Genomic DNA, 18,367 nt, shown 5'->3' on the forward strand with positions numbered 1-18,367 from the left:
TGTAATTGAGGTGCAGACACTTTAGTAAGAGTTCTTCTTCTCGAGTCTGTTTTTCTTTCAAGGCTTCGGAGTTGTGTGAGAAAACTCTTTTAGTTCTGGATGAAAGGGCCAAAAGTTGAACACAACAGATAGTTGTTATTCTCATGCAGAGTTGTGTGGCAGTGTCTGCTGTTTGTGAGTATCTTTTCCAACTCTTCTAGTCAATCTCGCCTTTGTTTCTTTTTATTAATGTGCCATTCAGAGTGTCTCAGCTCCGTGTTTGCTGCCAGTGTATCAGCTTCTGACTGTGGATCAGTGCATTTGTTAGAGGTGTCGCACAGCCTCGGTGTGTGGATGGATGTGACAGCTGAGTGCTGAGGTGGGTGGTGCTCTCCTGAGACCTGATGGCAGGTGTGATCAGGCCTGTTTCTCAGCTTCTCCTTTGGCTCCCATAGGTGTCACGATGCTCCACCTGGCGTGTGAAAGCGCCCAGGGGAGGGATAGCGATCACACCCGTGGGGGTGGACTCCTTGAATGAGCGAGAGTCAAAGGTGGAGGTGACAAACTACACTTACTGTCATTACTGTAACTGAAGGGCTTTCATTTCTGTATTTTCACCGCGTTTAAGGCTTGTTTGGCAGCCTGTCTAATTAAGCATCACATCAAAAACTGCCTGCAGCACATCTGTCATGTGGAGAACATAATCAGTTATTACATTAATGTTCCCGGTTAAGAAAAGTCTTTTGGAGTGCAAGATGGAGTTAAAGGAGTGCCATTAAGAAAAATACATCTGCAGAGGAATAAGACGAGAAATACTTAAAATAATAGATTAAAAGAGGGGACTAAATAAGACAAAAATTAATTATAAACAGGATAAAGACAGATTGATTGATTTCCAAAACACAAAAATGTTTTCACAAGCCTCAATTGTTCTCTTGGTATTAAAAGAATTTGAATATTTTAAAACGTTTTGTTTTAAGATATATTTTGGGGCTTTTTGTGTCTTTATTGTAGAGACAGGACAGTGGATAGATTCGGAAATCAGGGAGAGAGAGAGAGAGAGAGAGAGAGAGAGAGAGAGAGAGAGAGAGAAAGAGTGGGGAATGACGTTCGGGAAAGGAGCCACAGGTTTGGATTCGAACCCGGGCCGCCCGCCTGGTGGACTCACTAACCTGCGCCACCAGTGCTCCGTTATATACTGTATGTTTTTAGACAAGCTGTCAATCAGCTGGCTTCAGGTGGGTCCTCTGCCCAAGTATTATTCCTTTACATGTGATCGCCATCATAATTCAGCATTTTTCTTTTTTTACATGGATTTCCACTGACTCCATAAAGATCAGCGAAAAACCATTCATATGAAAAGGTCGAAATATCCCTTTAATTCTATGGTTTTTAGTTACATAATTGTCACACACAGAATGACTTAAGTAGCTAAAGGGTTGCGTGAAGCTAAATACTGTCAGACATTGTATGAAGCCCAATGCAGGAAACTCCATGAAGTTGACGATTACAGAACTTCATTTAAAGGTAAAAGTCTTCGAGCAGGGCACAGTGGTGTCTCCCTCCCACCTCAGTGTTCGTGATCTAAGGAAGGCCAACAGGAAGGAAGCACCTCTCGCGGGCACTCCGGGTCCATCACTCTTTACTGAGCTGGCTGTGACCTGAGGACCGGGCATCTCTGGCACGCAGAGGAGGATTTTCCGATCCCCTGCCCCGCTTTCAGATGCTCGTTAATCTGCCGGCTCTATTTTTATCTGCCCTCTCCTCCCGCCCCCGGGCTCTCCGCCTTCACTCGGCTCCTTATGTCCATCCGCCGAGGGACAGGCTGCCTCTGCACGCCGGCAGCTCCAATTAGAGGCCTCTCTGCTGGGGATTGGGCTTGCTGTCCGCCTCTGGCCCCTCAGGCTCTCTTCCCGTCTACCTTTCTCAGGTTAGCCCCAGACGCTGCCTCGCTCCCTTCCTCTCTCCACCCGTCTTTTCCCTCCCTGTCTGCCTTGTTTCTCTGTCTTCAACCCCCCCCCAGAGCTTGAGGTGCTCCACAGGGAGTAAGGGGGAGTGAAAGGCCTTCTGTCGCCTGAGGGCTGGCTCTAGTCCCTCGGCTGTACTTTGAGGAGAAGCTAACTGGTGCACCTTTCAGGAGGATGCCTCAGTACAACTGCTGGAGCCACTAACTCTGATCGTTTTGTCACAGCTACTACAAACTAAAACTGCTGCTACCACATAAGCACTACCATTCATCCTTTTAGCAGAAAGGAAAGAACATTCTTGTTGTTGGCTGACTTCCATAAGACCAACCAATCCATAGATCAAAATAATCTTACAAAAGTTAGAAGAAAAAGTTTTTTTTTTTGTTAACCTGCTGTATTAAATCATCCGTCATCCAATCATCCAAGTTTCAAAAGGCTGCAAGTTGGCTCATGATTACAAGAGTTGTGTGTGTTATGTGTAAAACAGTAAATGAGAAGCTGTTTTTTCACATATGCATCAGGCACACTGCCCCTGAAATCTTCCTGAGATACTTATTCACACGTGCGCCTCACAGCGGGAGACTATTCCATGTCTCACAGGAGGTAAAAAGAACAACTTGGAAGTTGCGGATAAAGCAACAGCGTCCGACGCACCAGTCACGACCATAAAGATACAAACTTCCCCGTCCCTCCAAATCACTCCAAGTGATTATTCTTGAATATTTCATGCTGTGATCCCACATCAGCTCAGCCTGACTTCACATTGCAAATTTTACCAGAAGGCTGGCAGGACAAATTCAGGTTAAAGTCAGAGTAACAAATTGGGCTATTTGCGTTCACAAGTTTTCAGGAGTTTTGTGCGAGTGTGAATGCACCAAGAACAACCTACAGTGTAAGTGTGACTGCACATCTTCATTATATCTGATCAGTCTCTGCTGTTGCTTTTACACAACTATCTTATTGTCTCTTGTTCTTGGCTCCTCTGCATTCCTCTGGATGCTCTGACCTATTCCATTCCTGCAATCCACCATAAGAATAGCATCTTTTTTCCCAGCTTAGCCCCCACCCAAAACCCTGCATCCTCACACCTTCTCCAACCCCATTAATCCCTCAGCCTCCCACTCCTTTATTCCCCTTCAAAGAGACAAGCACTGCCCGTGACATCAGTCACAGGAAGTGAATCTTTAGCGTTGACTAATTTCCATCGATTGCCTCCAGACAGGCTTAGCAGACGAGACCCATTCCCACACAGAGCCTGGCTGCTCTCGTTTAAGTCTCCCCGCCTGCAGAAAACGCTCCACAATGAACGCAGTCAGCGCTTTTATCTTCTCCCCCACTCCTGCTTATTATCAAATAAATGCGCAGCATAGAGAGATACCCATTGACAGGACCATGCATAATGACTCCTGGCTGTGTGAAATGGATTAATAAATAATGGTTGAGCAAGGGGAGAGAACGGCTTTGCCTAGTCCCAGTACTTCTCAACAAGGCGGCGAACAACAATCCCCGAACAACACTCGGCTGGATTGTGCAGGACCACGTCTAATGGAGAGCCGCGCTGAATTTAAAACTCCTCTTGAATGCGTCATAAATTAGAGGTGGGCTCCTTAAAATATGAAGCAGTAAGCTGTGTAAAATCCACTACATGATGTTCTACCGAATCCTCCAAAGAACCCCCTTCAAGAGACTTTCCCTCCTGTGAGGGAAGAGAGGTAAAAGCATCCTATAAAAATGTCCAGGAGCAGAACTCCTCTGCAACCTGTTCCCCTCTCACCGCTGACAGAGCTGCAGCAGAAGGTAAATCAGTTTTCTTTCTGCTTCTGCTTTCACGCTCTCATGAGTATACCGACGGTTCGAACACACATATCCTGCATGTGCAAACTCAATCGAAGAGGCACACAGTTGAGCCTGCGAGCACCAGAGGCCTTCTTGTTTTTTAACAAAGCATCCCCATGCCTCCCCTGTCAGTGACATATTGCTTCATTAGCACTCTTGGCTTTGTGTATATTGACAGCTTTTTCAAAATGGCAGAGAGTAAAAGTGTTTCTGCCGCCTGCTTTGCACCAGAGGGGCTTAAGCAGGCTATAAAACCCAAACTGAGTGTGAGATAGTGAAGTGTGCTCTGACTGCCACTGTACCTCCGTGCCAGAGCAATAATTCTGTCTGAGACACGGGGTGAAAAGGTCTCAATCTCCTTAACGCTAGATTAAGGAGCAGCTTGATCAAGGCGTCTTAAGTGCTTCATTTTGGAATCAGGATCAATAGCCACTAAGAAGAATTGAGCCCGCAGCTTCGCTAGGTAGAGCTGATTGAATAGCGGCTAATGACTTCTCAGAAGCCCCGAACGCCTCAGGAATAGCTCCGAATTTATGTTCTGCTGTTTTTCTTTTTGTGAGATATATTTAAAAAAGCTATAAAGAAAGAAGAAGGTCTAGAAGCAGTTGCCACAGCAAGCAGATGAAGTGACAGGGTCTTGTGTTAATGTTTACGTACTCGCACACAGGACGATAAAGGGAAAACATGTTTTGTACCCGGAGCGGCGACAACAACGAGAGCTGTGCTGTGACGTGGGGCGGGTCAATCGGTGCGTTTTTTTTAAAGACCAGTGAAAACCTGTGCTTGTTTTTTTCTAGGCTACCAATAACTGCCCGACCAATTATGTCCATCAACGCCGCGCCGAGCCTCAATCGCCATGATCCGACCAATCCCCACCCTGTCTCTGTGGTTTCAGGGTGAAACCCAGCTGAGGAGTGCCCAGAATTAACCAGGATTAGCCTTGGATTGTCGGGGATTACTCAGGCTGGAGAGGGATTAAGTATGATTGCCAGTTTGGGGCGGGTGGGGGGTGCTTGAGGCTGTGTGCGCGTTCACATTGCGGTGAACATGTGTCAAGTTGTGAAACGTACATGATGCTGTTTGTTTACATGTGTACAACGAAGCCTCGACATATAAATAATGAAATGTGAATACAATTTGATTTCCACATTAAACCAGCTATAAGAAGTGAGGCAATGTAGGCCCTATAAGGTCCAGTACACAGATGTATGTATTGATATGATAAAGTGTTAATATCTAAGGCTTTTCTCTGCTCACACAAAGCCTCGTTCAGGGAATTGCCAGAGAGACAACGAGAGGAAAAAAGGGTGCAAAGGGTTACATCATTCTGGTTGCTATGCAACGTAAACTGGATAATTTGCAATAGATGTAATTAGCTACCTAACCTGGAATAAAACAGGGACAAGGGGTTTGAAAATAATAATAATCAAGAAAATTAGCCATTGCTCTGTTATTGCTGTTTTGAAATGGAGGATGTGGGACACACAGCATCCTGCTGAAGAGAACACGGTTTATGGCCGTTTAAAAATACTGTAAATGCAGGTACACAAAAAAGGAAAGCAGGCAAAATAACAGCAACTAATATTGTAATGCAATCCATAGCCACAGAGCTACATCAACCTGTCTCAGCCTCACAGGGTTTTTACATCCAAACAAAGGATTTATTTCTTCTGTACTGGATTTACTCGGGCTGCAAATATTTTTCTGTTTTTTTTGTTTTGTTTTGGTCAATAGCATGTATGGTCAGTTTGGAAATTCCAGGATTACAGTAGTAACAATAACATTTATTTAAAGAGTGCTTGGACAGAGCTGGACATTACAAAGTGCTTCACCAAGGCAGAAGAAAACAGATACCAGTATATTGGAGGCAAAAGCAGGACCAGAAAAACATTTTAATAGAAATAAAAAGCAACGAAAAAAGAACAAAACTCAACATAAAAAAAAAGGAAAAAACTGTTATCTAATTAAAATTTAAAGAAAAGCCAAGACTTCTGCCCATGGGATGTCAAAGTATGTAAGCGGTCAGAAATGAAGCAGATAGAAAGGCAACAAAAAGCCTTCAAAGTGATTACTTCAATCTTAAGATCTGCTCTGAAACATTCAGGCAGCCAGTGTAAACATGCTAAAACAGAAGTGAGTTCATCTTGTGGGGTGACGTAACACCACACAGATTTTCATTCACTCATCTCATAGAGCACCAATCAGCCCGTGAAGACAGATGTACACTGCCTTTTATGGCTCTTAAGGGAGTTTATAAGGTCTAAAAATGCCCCTAATAAGGTCATCAGGGTCTTATAAAAGACAGTATTAGGTTAAATTTTGAGTTTGACTACCAATTAAAGCACAGGATATCGTGGCATCCACTACCTCTTTGTTTTTGTCTTCTTTGAGTGCTGAGTTTGACACCCACAAGACACAAGAGAGCTAATAATCCATAATTTGTACAAGAGCAAAGACCTTTGACATTGAAACCAACTCAGCAATCTCAAGCTTACTTGCTTTTTAATCAGCCATCAAACATAGTGGTCTTCACAAATATTATCAAAAGTCAACCTAATTTATAAATAATGATAGCCTCTGAACTTCCCCATAAAGTGAACTTGGGCAATCAAGACAACGACGGCTGTTGTATCAATTAAAAGCTCTGGCAAAAGCTTGTGAGCACAGCCTGATTTGGCGTTTTAAAGTCCAGTATTTCCAAGCTAAAGAATGGACTTTGATCCTAAACGTTAAGAGGCTTTGTTTTATAAGAAAAGGTATTCAACAAATGTGTTGCAATTTCACATACAAATGGCTCCCTTTGGAATCAGATGCCAAAGTTAGCCGGTTCCATTTTAAGGTATGGTATATTTTAAGGTGTGTTTTCTCAAACGTGGTAAATGCAAAACTGTTGAGTTAGTTAGGTTAGTGCAAAGGGAAAGTTCAAAGAGACATAATGGTGTTGGTTCCAACAATAACTCAGTGCTGACTTTTTTGTTTGAAACCAAAATCAACCACCCAATGGGGGGGACTTTATTAGCCTCGTTATCTTGATGGGTTAATGAAGCAGTTAGTCAAATTTTACACTAAAGATGGATCATAAACATATGACAAAAGAAACAATAATGGCGCACTCCTTTTTGTGGAACATTGAACGAGCCAGTGCATGGTTCCATTTAAATGTTCTGCTGTAATTATAAGGCAAACTGTAGCCGTGTGATGTATTCCCACACCCAGTCATAAATTGTTGCCTGGTCTGGCATATTGAAAAAGGGGAAAGAGTAAAGCGTTCTGTGTTTAGACAGATCTGTGTGTCCACAGGCCATTAGCTAACCACTGGACTGACTATCCCCTGACTCAGTGAAAGCAGCTGAGTGCCAGGGTCAAACTCAGTCACTATTTGTGCATAATGTACAATAGTAGAGCTGGATACAGTGCAGTGTGTTCATAGGGGAGCAGGGTGGACTCGAGGACAGAATCAGTCACCGTTTTCTCTGCAACAGTCCGCCTCCTCCTGCATCAGTAGAAAAGCAAAAGGCGGAGAGCAGAGGGAACAGGCCTCTCCGCTTCAGAATCAGTCTTTCTGACAAGTTACAGTGGGGCGAGTGGGGCATCTATGTGCCGCACAGAGCTGAGGATCTGCAGGATTCTTCCGACAAAAGACTTTGCTGGAGGATTTCACTTATCAGCTCCTTCTCTGTGGCTCACAGTTTGCTTATCAGTCGCATCTCCTTTAAAAAAAGCTTTTGATTTCAGTGGTAACCTTGGGGCTCTCTGCTTTCTCTGGATGTGATGGTTCAATCCTGCACCAGAGTCATGTTGATGACTATTAGATATTGAAACTATAATTAGAAGCTGCCCTTGTTTTGTCATCTTGCTATTGTGTGGTCCTTTGTGATAACCAGCAATCATTGGGATGGTAGGGCGGTGTTAAAAGTGGAGGGAAGGATTTTTTATTTGACAAGAATTTTGGATTAATTTAAGTTTCACTGACAAACTTGGACCCAACATGTCATCATCCTACTGACTTTATATGAGATGTGGACAGCTCTACTGTGATGTTGGTAATTGATTTGGGGGGGCTACCATTTTGAAGTTTTGAGTTTGTCATTTTTGGACATCACATTCTTTATTTTCAGAGCTAGTGACCAGGGGTAAATAAAACATTGCTACACCTCTCTCCATGTTGACCGGTCACCATTGTAGAGACTTACAAGTCAAAGACAGTAACGCCTTGAGGCAAACCCTGCTTTATCGTCTATTTGACTCAAAATGAGACCACAATTATTACAAATGAACATCATGTTTTGATGCAGACTTCAAAGAAATGATTGAGACCATAAACTTCCCAGTAGAATGTTTGCTGAGGAAATAAATCCATTGGAAAGTATGGTCACTTTCTGGTAGACTGAATAGTCAGACTTATCTTTACAACCAGTGGAGTGGCCCCTACTGACCGACAGATAGAAGTCACGTTTACAGGCACTTATTTCTACAAAAAGGCTTCGTCCTCTTTGACATGAAGCCAAATAATTGATAAGCTGTACCGCTAACTTGACGTTGGCTGTTTCCTTTTGGAACACTGTCTGATTTGGATGTGTTTTGTTTTCATTGATGCGTCTCTAACCACAATTGCAATACCAATTCTTTAGAAAAAGGACAAAATACATTTTTTGAGAATGTCGCACTTGCAAAACCTGAGTTTAAGGCTCACTAAATCCAGGGACTGACTGTGGTTTAAATCAGAGTAATTTTTAAGGTTAGAGGATCTTGGTTGTCCTGGTTAAAATAAAAAACAGTTGGTTTTGGTCAGGGAATGATCATGGTCATAGCTATGAAACTAAAATGGAGTGTCCAAAGGAAGTGTGCAGATTCAGTCTAATGACTGGTTGACCCTTCCAACCACCACCATAATTCCTAGGTATGATCATAAACCTATTTCGTGTGAGCCAAAGTTTGGGTTGATTTGAGTCGAATTCACTTATTTTCATTTTTTTTTTAAACTTCCAGGACTCAGGCATATTTTGGTGAGGTGTTTCACTAAAACTCATGTGCGCATGAACAGGAAATTAAAACTCCTTTTAAAAAACTTTTAAAAAATGGTTGCAATGGCATACAATGCCATTCTAACTCTAAATATAGTCAGGGTATACGGTTTATAGTAGATATTTGGATTAGCGTTAGTTTTGTCTCGGTGTAGTTTTTGAAGTGGCATCTGTCTTTAAATGGGCTTCTGTGTTTTGCAAACTCTTTTATTCAAACATATCATTACCATAACCTAATTTCATCATTAGACCTGGTCGAGTTATAAAACTACACTGATTGATATGTTAGGAAACTTTAGGTGGTGATTAGTGTCAGAACCAGATTTTCACTTCCATATTATTTCACAATTATGGTGAAATAATGTTATTGTAATGTCAATTTACTTTTAATGTATGCGGGCAATAATGCTGAGCGCTGCCACATTAGGGTACGATCTATCTACCAGATGAAGAAACAACAGTCAACTGTTGTGGTATAATTGTTGCACTGGTAGTTTTTTTAAAAAGCTCTGTCTCCCCCTACTCACACACCTACACACACACCTACACACCTACACACACTACTGCTAATCACAGCTTGGTACAGGTAGTGAGACGCTGGGACTACTGGTGATTGAGCCTCCCTGGTGGATTGGAAGCAGGAATCTGACAGACTCAGATAAAAGGCTGTTTGGAGTTGCCTGCAGCATCAAACAGCATCAGCCGACTCCCCTCCTCTCTCCCCCCCCCCGTCCCCCCACCATCACCTCCCCTCTCTTCATTTCTCCCTCTTTTGGTTTACTCTGTTGCCATGACTACACCCAGCCAGAGCCGTCATGTTGCGGAGGAACCTGTCAGCGTGCCGCTCTCAGATCACCTGATGCGGGTCGCCTCCACTGGCGGCCTCTTTCACAAGGCGTCGTCGTTCAATTTGGCTTTGATAAAGTCTGCGCTCCGTAGCACGCCGCGGCTGAGAAGTGCAGTCGGCCCATTTTGTCGCTGCATGTTGAGCTTGTGTAATTTTGACGACCTGGTGTTTTGGAGCGGACCCCTCTGAACAGCATAAAAAAAAACATAAATACATCTCCTCTATCCAATTTCCATGTTTGTGAAGAGAGTGTAGTCAAAGCAGTGTGATTTGAGTGGAGGATGGGACAAAATTACCTGTTAGGAGTCACACTGAGAGGATGGGTGTGCTGGTGTGTGTGTGTGTGTGTGTGTGTGTATGTTTGAGGGGGAGCTTTCCTATGTGAATGTGAATAGTAGTAGGTAGGATACAAGACTGATTTGAAATCCACTTAAAGCTGAATTGCCCCTGTAAACATTTTTTGAGAAACATATTACCTGCTGTTCCAGATGCTATACTTTTCATAATACTCTGCAACAACAAAAAGGTGTCACCTCTCTTAGCTGGCTGTCCAGTTCACAGGCATGTGGGTCTGTATTCTGCAAGAGTATAAAGGGGGTTGGAGGGATGGGGGGATACATATGCTGACTTTATGGATTGCACTGAAGAGTGAAATGTAAGCTGGTCCCCCGTTGAGCACAGATTTACATCTCCTGCTGTTTGTTTCCGATATTTGCTCTCCTTTCAGTGTGAATGAATGAGTGAAAGAGAGAGGAGGGGGTTGGAAGTTGTGTAAGGTGATGAGAGGATGGATGTGGGGAGAGGGAGAGGGAGAGAGAATGAGCAATGTCGTGATCAAGAGACGCTGGGACACAAAGAAGGAGATGAATGGGGCTGAGAGCAGGAAAATTGGACAGGAGGCGGGGAGTGAATGAAGATAGAGACCGGCGCCAGATATCAGGAGACAGAGATTGTGAGCTATGTGCAGGTAATAAACAAGGCAGAAATAGATAGATATCTCCAGAGAGGAAAAAGAAAAGTGTGTGATTGCGCACATGGGGAGGAGGGCCGGGGTTGAGTGTGGATTTGTTCCTCCCACATGATCAGAAAAGAGCGATAGGCAAAAGAGTGGGAAAGAAGGAGAAGGCGGAAAAGCAAAGGGAGGAAAGCTGGAGAGTGTGAATAATGACACAAGCAGGAAAGATTTGGATGAACATGCTGTACTTAGACTAACTTGGCCAGCTGAGATGATGTGTATCCCTGCTAAGCTCTCCTTTAGGCAGGCTTAGATCTCATCAACTCACTCCAGGTTGGCACCGTCTTCAAATGCTCCTGCGGAGCCCTGGATTAACTATACAGCCGTCACTCAGACACTTAAACAGGGGTCTGGAGAGGCTTATCCTATCCCCCCCCAACCCACAACCTCCACATCCGTCCCTCTTCAAAGCTTCTCGCAGGAAGACTTCATCATAAAGATATCCAGCATTTTTGCCTACAGTCATGTTAATTGTGCTATGATTTTAAAAGAGGTTAAATGAGCATGCCATCTCTCCTCCTCCCCTTCCCTCGTTAACTTCCACTCTATCTTTTTCCGGGACAGTTTATTTTTCATTTTGGTGCTATTCCAGATCTCCTCTCGCCAAATAAAGCCTCCCCCTCCTTCCCTTCCCTTTCCCTACTCCCTTTCTTTGGCTGGATCACAGGCTCTCATATTTGGAGGCCCTGCAATCGATATGGTCTGTCTGTGATTGGGTTGCCTCGCGTGATTCATTTCTGTAACCTTGGTGATGGTTTGATGTGGAGGCTGCACCCATGTCCATATTATGACTCAGTGAGCGCGTGTGGAGAAGAGAGGCTGGTCAGGGGAGGTATCGATTGGTCCTTCACTCTCCCTGCCCTCTTTGCTCCCCCCCTCCATCTCCCTCCTTTAGTTTATCCATCTTTTTTCTCGCTCACCGTTCAGCCTTGATAGTTTGGCCACAATTTGAAATGACTTTGTGTTCTCTCAAGAAATGATTATTTAACCCTAAATGTTCCCTGGGGTGTTAATGTTTATCTCTTCTCTCTCTCTCTCTTCTCTGCCCTTTCCTCCCCCTCTCCCACCATCTCCTTCCCATCTTTCTCTTCTTACAGAATTCGATCAGACACAATTTGTCCCTGCACAGTCGCTTCATCCGGGTGCAAAATGAAGGGACAGGGAAGAGTTCCTGGTGGATGTTGAACCCGGAAGGAGGGAAGATGGGGAAGGGACCCAGACGACGTGCGGCCTCTATAGACAACGGCACACGCTACCTGAAGACCAAGGGTCGCATTAGTCGTAAGAGAGCAGGGGCCATAGGCCTTGGTCGGGGACAAGGTCATGGCGCTGGACCCACAATGCAAGGATCCCCAGAGCATGGCAGTCCAGCAGGGAAAGGAGGTGTTAGTTTGGGGGGTGAGGAGTATGACACTTGGACGGACCTCCATTCGCGTACTTCCTCCTCTGCCTCAACAATGAGTGGCTGCCTCTCACCGATCCTGGCTGAGGCAGAAGCTGATGAACCAGAAGAGGGAGGACTGTCCTGTTCGGCCTCCCCTCGGCTGTACCCCAGCCCCGGCAGCACCAGATCCCCAGCTCTGGGCACTGGAGGGCACTGCCCCAATGTGGAGCTGCCCCAGCTAACTGACCTGACTGGGGCAATCAGTCTTGACGAAAGCGGCTATCCCCAGCCACCGCAAATCAAATGCAACGGTTATCCCTACGTGCCTGCGCCCAAGGCGGAGGGTTCCTACTGTGGGCCAATGTACACACAACCTTCCATGGGCATGCTGCGGCACCACACTCCCATGGAGACCATCCAGGAGAACAAGCCAGTTAGCTTCCAGCGCCCTATGAGGGGCTACTCAGAGAACAATGCCCTGCAGAGTCTGCTCACTGGAGGTCCATCATACTGCAACAAGGACACATTGCTGGGCCAGGGACGAGAAACACATACAGTAATGACACAGGGATCCAATGGCGTTCATAGCCAGCACAGCCACAATCAGAATCGCAGCCACAATCATAACCACAATCACAGCCAAGAGCATGCTCACAATCCAAGTCTACATAACGGCCATGGTTCAGTCCATGACCAGAACAGCCACCATCAGAATCACAATCAGGGTCACAAACACCAACCCAGCCTTGACTATAGCCACAGCCACAAGTCCCACCCAGCCCATGACTATGGCCCAAGTCACGAGCACGGCCATAGTAACAAAGTAAATGCCAGTCATGATCACAACCCTCGCCCCACCCAGAATCACATGCACAGCCACAACCCTCATAACCCTATGCACAGTGGGCCTCACCCCCAGGCCCTCTCACCACGGGTCAGCAATGACATCTTGCAGCCCTACAGCCTCAAGACCTCTAACCACTATGGACCCCGTCCACATCTCCCAACATCTCCATCCCTGCCGCCCAACCCTGCTGGGGTCATGGACGTTCCCCAGGACCCCTGCCGCCTGGCATCAGCCCCTCACCCACGTCACCAACCTTACCCTGGAGCTCACCATCAGGGTATGACTGAGTCCTGGCATGGCTACTACCAGAACACACACCAGCCAGGGAGCGCTGGTTACCAGGGGCAACAGCACAACACACACAGTAGAATGGCTGCCAATCTGGACATGGATAGTGTCCCTAATAGCCTGGACTGTGATGTAGACTCCATCCTTCTCAGTGACTTCATGGACACAGAGAGCATGGAATTCAACTTTGATGGCTCTCTATCCCAAGGCTTGGGCATGGGGGTGGGCATGAGCTTGGGGGCATTTACTTGCCCTCCTTCAGCACACAGCAACCAGAGTTGGGTGCCAGGGTGAACCCAAGCCCAAGGGTTTGAATAGACACATAATCAAAAAAGCTCAACCACCAGGCCAGGCTGCTGGTGGGCTGTACCCTTGGACTGACTGACTGTGATTCTGTTCCTCTGAGACTGTAGAACAAAATACAAATTGTCATTTTGTTTCCTGGGGACTCCCTTCTTCCCCATATCCCCAAGTCCTACAGTTCCCTCCCCCGTTCCCCCGTTCATGCCCTTCAGTTTTTAGTTTTGTTTTGTGTTTCTATGGCCCCTCCCGATCTCGTCCTGCCTGTTCTCAACTGTCAAGCACTTTACATCTATCCTTTCCATACAGATGCAGTAAGAAAAAGACTAGGAAAAGTCATGTTGTGTGCTGGCTTAAGTTTAATGTATGCAATCCACTTCACAGTATTATCTTCTCCTACAAAGGAGGTGTTGTTTTGACTTAAGAACATGATCAAACAGCTGCATAAATACCTTTCAATGAAGAGGTGCTCACAGATTGGGGGTTAAAATACAGAAAGAGGCTTTGAGGTTTATGGATGAAAAAAAATGGAGCTGTTAAGAAGACGTAAGAATAAGACCTGAAGGGATGGAGGGAAGAAATAGATGGGGAGACCAGGGTCAGACTGACTTCTCTCCCTGGTGGACAGTGTTTTTTCCTGTTCAGTTTAGAGCAAGAGGACAGTCATCCATCAGGCAACCATCAGCACCACTCCATTGAAATGCAACATCCCTTCTTTAATCTCCAAAGTAATGCCAGAGTGATGCATCACTATTGCAAATCTAATGCGCTACTCTGTGTTTTTTCAACCCCCTCTCCCTCCTCAACTCCGGACACACCGGCTTAATGTGTTTTGGCGAAAGTGATGATTAAAGTCACTCTGCACTAAATGGGGGAGGGATTGAAAGGGGGTAGTGTTGGGAGGGGGTATTGAGGGGAGATGATAGGAGAGGAGAAATGCAAATATTCCCTCTGTGCCTCTTCCTCTCCATTTTGTGGATTTATGTAGCTTTCCCCGTAATGAAATAAGCAACGATCAGAGCCTGCTGCACATCCTGAGGAGGTCCCTGATTGGCCTGTGCTGGGCTGCCTCAGCGTGGCTCCTTCACCGGCTGACCCCAGAACGGCTTAGTGAGCAGCTGTGGTCAGGCCAGGATGTTGATGGAGCTGCTCTCCTCAGACCCCAGGCAACCTTGTCTAATTCACTAACACCCAGGTTCAAGCCCACTATATGCTTTTACTCTTGCGAATTGCACACTGATGAACAGCGTCAGCAGATTACTATTAGGTGCTATCTCCTCTTCCCAGGCTCCCCCCTATCGCGCTGCCCCATCCCGAGGTTACTCGGAGGGTAAACAAGAGTAATTAACCGCCAAACAAGATGGATGATTTATGCAAGTGTGTGTATTCGCTCATCGGCACAAAGTCATAATTCTTCCCCTCACCAAGAACAAGCAGGGCGATTTTTGAGAGGTGATGCCTAGCGACAAGGTAAAGCGGCTGGCAAGCAGAGTGCTTATAGTGTCCTTTTAGTCCTTCAAGCAGCCCCTTTACAAGCATTCTCTACCCTGTCCTGGCCATAGCTTTACTTTGCTGTTGTCTTTTCTTGTGCTTGTTCTGTGATTGTGCAGTTGTCTGTCCTGTTACAATACAGCTTGGATAGGAGCTATGGTGTGAGTTTTATTTTCTACATTCCCAGAGGGGGAAAAAAAAGGCGCAGGGGGCATTCACTAACCCTTGTCCTGGCACCTGTCCCACTAAAGATAGAGAAAATAGGAACAAGAGAGAACAAAGGTAGATAGATACATAGAGGGACTGAATGGGAGGGAGGCAGCTAAATGAGTAGGCAGGATCTTTGGGACTAGGAGAGATTTTCCAGCCCGGTAGCTTTCTGTAGAATTGGCTGTTTGAATCGGGCCAAATGTCAAGTGCTACTCAGCCAGCTCCGACGAGCTTTGACCAGAAAGCCACTTCTCCCTCCTGATCAAGGACAATGACGGGTATTTCCATACACTTTTCTTTTGCTTTCTTCTTTCCTTTTCATGAGTTAAGATGGCCCATTGTTGTAACCCAACTGTAATTTGTTCTCTGGCCTGTGTGCACTTGTGTGTCAAGCTTCTCGTGGGTGTGCGAGTGTGTGGGCGTGTGTGTGTAGCACAGTAATGTACAAGAACTGATTAAGGGAATATTGTTGAGCGCTAACGTGCCCTGGTATTGTCCATGCCTGGATGAGTGCAGCATACATAATATATACAGTTTATATTTATTGGTTAGGGAGAGGGGTCTATGGAGGACCTTTCAGACCCTTCACTGCTTTTTCTTCTTAAAGGCAAAGAGGCAGAACGCTATTTCAGTTTGACTACATTTCATTCTGTACATAATCTATATTGAAAAAAATTGTATTATAATTTTTTGCAAATATCAATTTCTTTTCTAAAATGATGTATCTGCTCATCTGGTGACCGTAAAATAAAAACAAATAAGAACATAGATGTTTATTTGTGAGTCTCTTTTGTTTGCTATATACACACAGTGACATGTGCACTGCTGTTAGGTGCTTATCTGTATCCAGTTTGCGTGAGGAGGACTTCCTCACTTCCTCATGTTACATGCGTTTCATATACACAGTAGAGATAAATATCAACAGTAAGGTGCTCAAGGGCACTTAAGCAGTACTCGGGAAGTGATGTGGCACCTCTCCAGCAACCAGACCAACTTCCATCCACACTTTGATCCACACCAGGGCTTGAGCCAGCGACCCTCCTGTTCCCAACCCAAGTCCCGACAGACTAAGCTGCTGCCGCTCCCCGTATATAGATAGGTTGGATCTTCTATATTGAAAAACATAGTGAGAGATATTGAAGTACTCCACAAATTAAATATAGCTTACAATTAGAGCAAAACATATTTGACTTTGTACACTAGCTGATTGAATGAAGTCACCAGGCTTAGATATATATATTTAAAGCAAAAGCTGCATACACATTTTTTCCTTCTACCTTTAGTGTGTCATCAGATTCTTCCTCTCAACATTATTATAAGATTAGATTAGCTTTCTGGGTGCCATTTTGAGTGTGTGCATAAAGTGTTTTTGCTGGTTTTGATGCTAAATAAATACCATAAACCATAAAAAACATAAACCGTAAACTTTGTTTTGAAAATAGAGACTATGAAAAATAATATACACCTTGATACATATGTATAAATACGCAGTAAGAACTGTTAACACAGTCAAAGGACTGTGTTACTGCATGAAATAAGAAAAAAATCAGACCAGTTTATCAGTTTATAAAGGTACTGTAGAGCCCAGTATTTAAAGGACATAAAAAAGATAATCGATTTCTCTATTAGAGAGCCAGGGCAGAGGATAGAGTCAGAAATCAGGGAGAGAGAGAGAAAGTGGGGAATGACACAGAGGAGCCACAGGTTGGATTCGAGGACTACAGCCTCTGTACATGGGGCTAACCAAGAGGCCAACGACTCTCCTGAAAATGCTCTTTTACATTAGATTTGTTTTGAATGACATTTTTATGCTTTATACCCTTTTATTGAGAGACATGCTTTCTCACACATGAGCTAGAAATACACACGTGCACAAACAGGACCAACCGACATGTATTAATGGAGACATGTCGGAGTGAGGGGGCTGCACGAGGGGGGGTTGCCCCTGAGCAGTTTGGGTCTGGTGCCTCACTAAAGGGCACCTCGGCAGAATTTGGTAAGTGAACTGGCACCTCTTCAGCCGCCAGACAAACGGACAGAGCTACTGCCGCCGCCAACAATTCCCACCAGATATTTAATTATATATATTAATACAATAAAACAAGAAAATCACATGAACTGGAAATGTGTATCTGAAAATCTGTATGCTGGTATACAAGGCATTTGCTTCTTATTGTTTGTTTGTATGTGTGTGTTTGTGTGTGTGATAACTTTGAGTATATGTCTTTACGCATGTAAATATGTGTGCATATGTTCATGTGTTTGTGTTTCTATCTCTGTGTGTAAATAAAGAAGCAAATGTTGATTGTGATGCCTGAGTGAGTTGAAGTGCGTCTTTTATTTTTGTAAATATAAGGGACTGTGTTCATAATTCATATTTTCCAGTGTAAGATGTCGTTGGATATGCGGCTTCAACAACGTATTTTACTGCATGTGCGCGTTTACATGGTGTGTGTGAACATAATTTATGTATTTTCAGTGACTCCATCCATGCGTCTGTGTGTGTGTGTGTTAGTTTGTGTACACATGTGTGTTTATCAGAGTGTTCACGATGAAGAGTTGAACACAGCCGTATAACCCCTCACTTTTGGGAGTGTGTATTTGTACGTGACTCCCTGCACACTTATGTGTACGTTTGTAGTGCTGTGTGTGTGTGTGTGTGTGTGTGTATGTGGGTTCATGTGTGTGTGTGTCTCGTCTAGCGGCAGTGTGATAAGGCTCGTTAGCAACCCGATGCCATGCCACAGCTGTGTCTGTCCCTGCGGAGGCTTCCTCACAGAGGGACTGACTACATCTGCACCGCTATACTGTGCCACACACACACACACACACACACACACACACACACACACACACACACACACACACACACACACACACACACACACACACACACACACACACACACACACACACACACACACACACACACACACACACACACACACACACACACGTCCTTATAGTTCCCTCACCTTTGTTTGCTGTGTGTGAGGCATCAGAGTAATACACAGTTAGTTAGCAGCAGCTCACCTGACAAGATGGCTGATCCCTGCACACCTGGGAAGATGGCGGTACTCGCAGCCACACACGCGCACACACACACACACACACACACACACACACACACACACACACACACACACACACACACACACACACACACACACACACACACA

General features: G+C 44.9%; 1 protein-coding gene across 1 annotated transcript in view; it reads left to right on the forward strand.

Moving 5' to 3' along the window:
- The window catches only part of foxo6b (forkhead box O6 b), a 47,210-nt gene extending 31,254 nt beyond the window's left edge, over positions 1 to 15,956 (forward strand). The window contains exon 2 of the mRNA XM_020638002.3: positions 11,766 to 15,956. Within this exon, the coding sequence (XP_020493658.2) occupies positions 11,766 to 13,481 (1,716 nt within the window). The 3' untranslated portion in view covers positions 13,482 to 15,956. The remainder of the gene's footprint in view (positions 1 to 11,765) is intronic.
- Positions 15,957 to 18,367: the final 2,411 nt, after the last annotated feature.

Source organism: Labrus bergylta, chromosome 19 (assembly GCF_963930695.1).
Source record: "Labrus bergylta chromosome 19, fLabBer1.1, whole genome shotgun sequence".
Classification (NCBI taxonomy): Eukaryota; Metazoa; Chordata; class Actinopteri; order Labriformes; family Labridae; genus Labrus; species Labrus bergylta.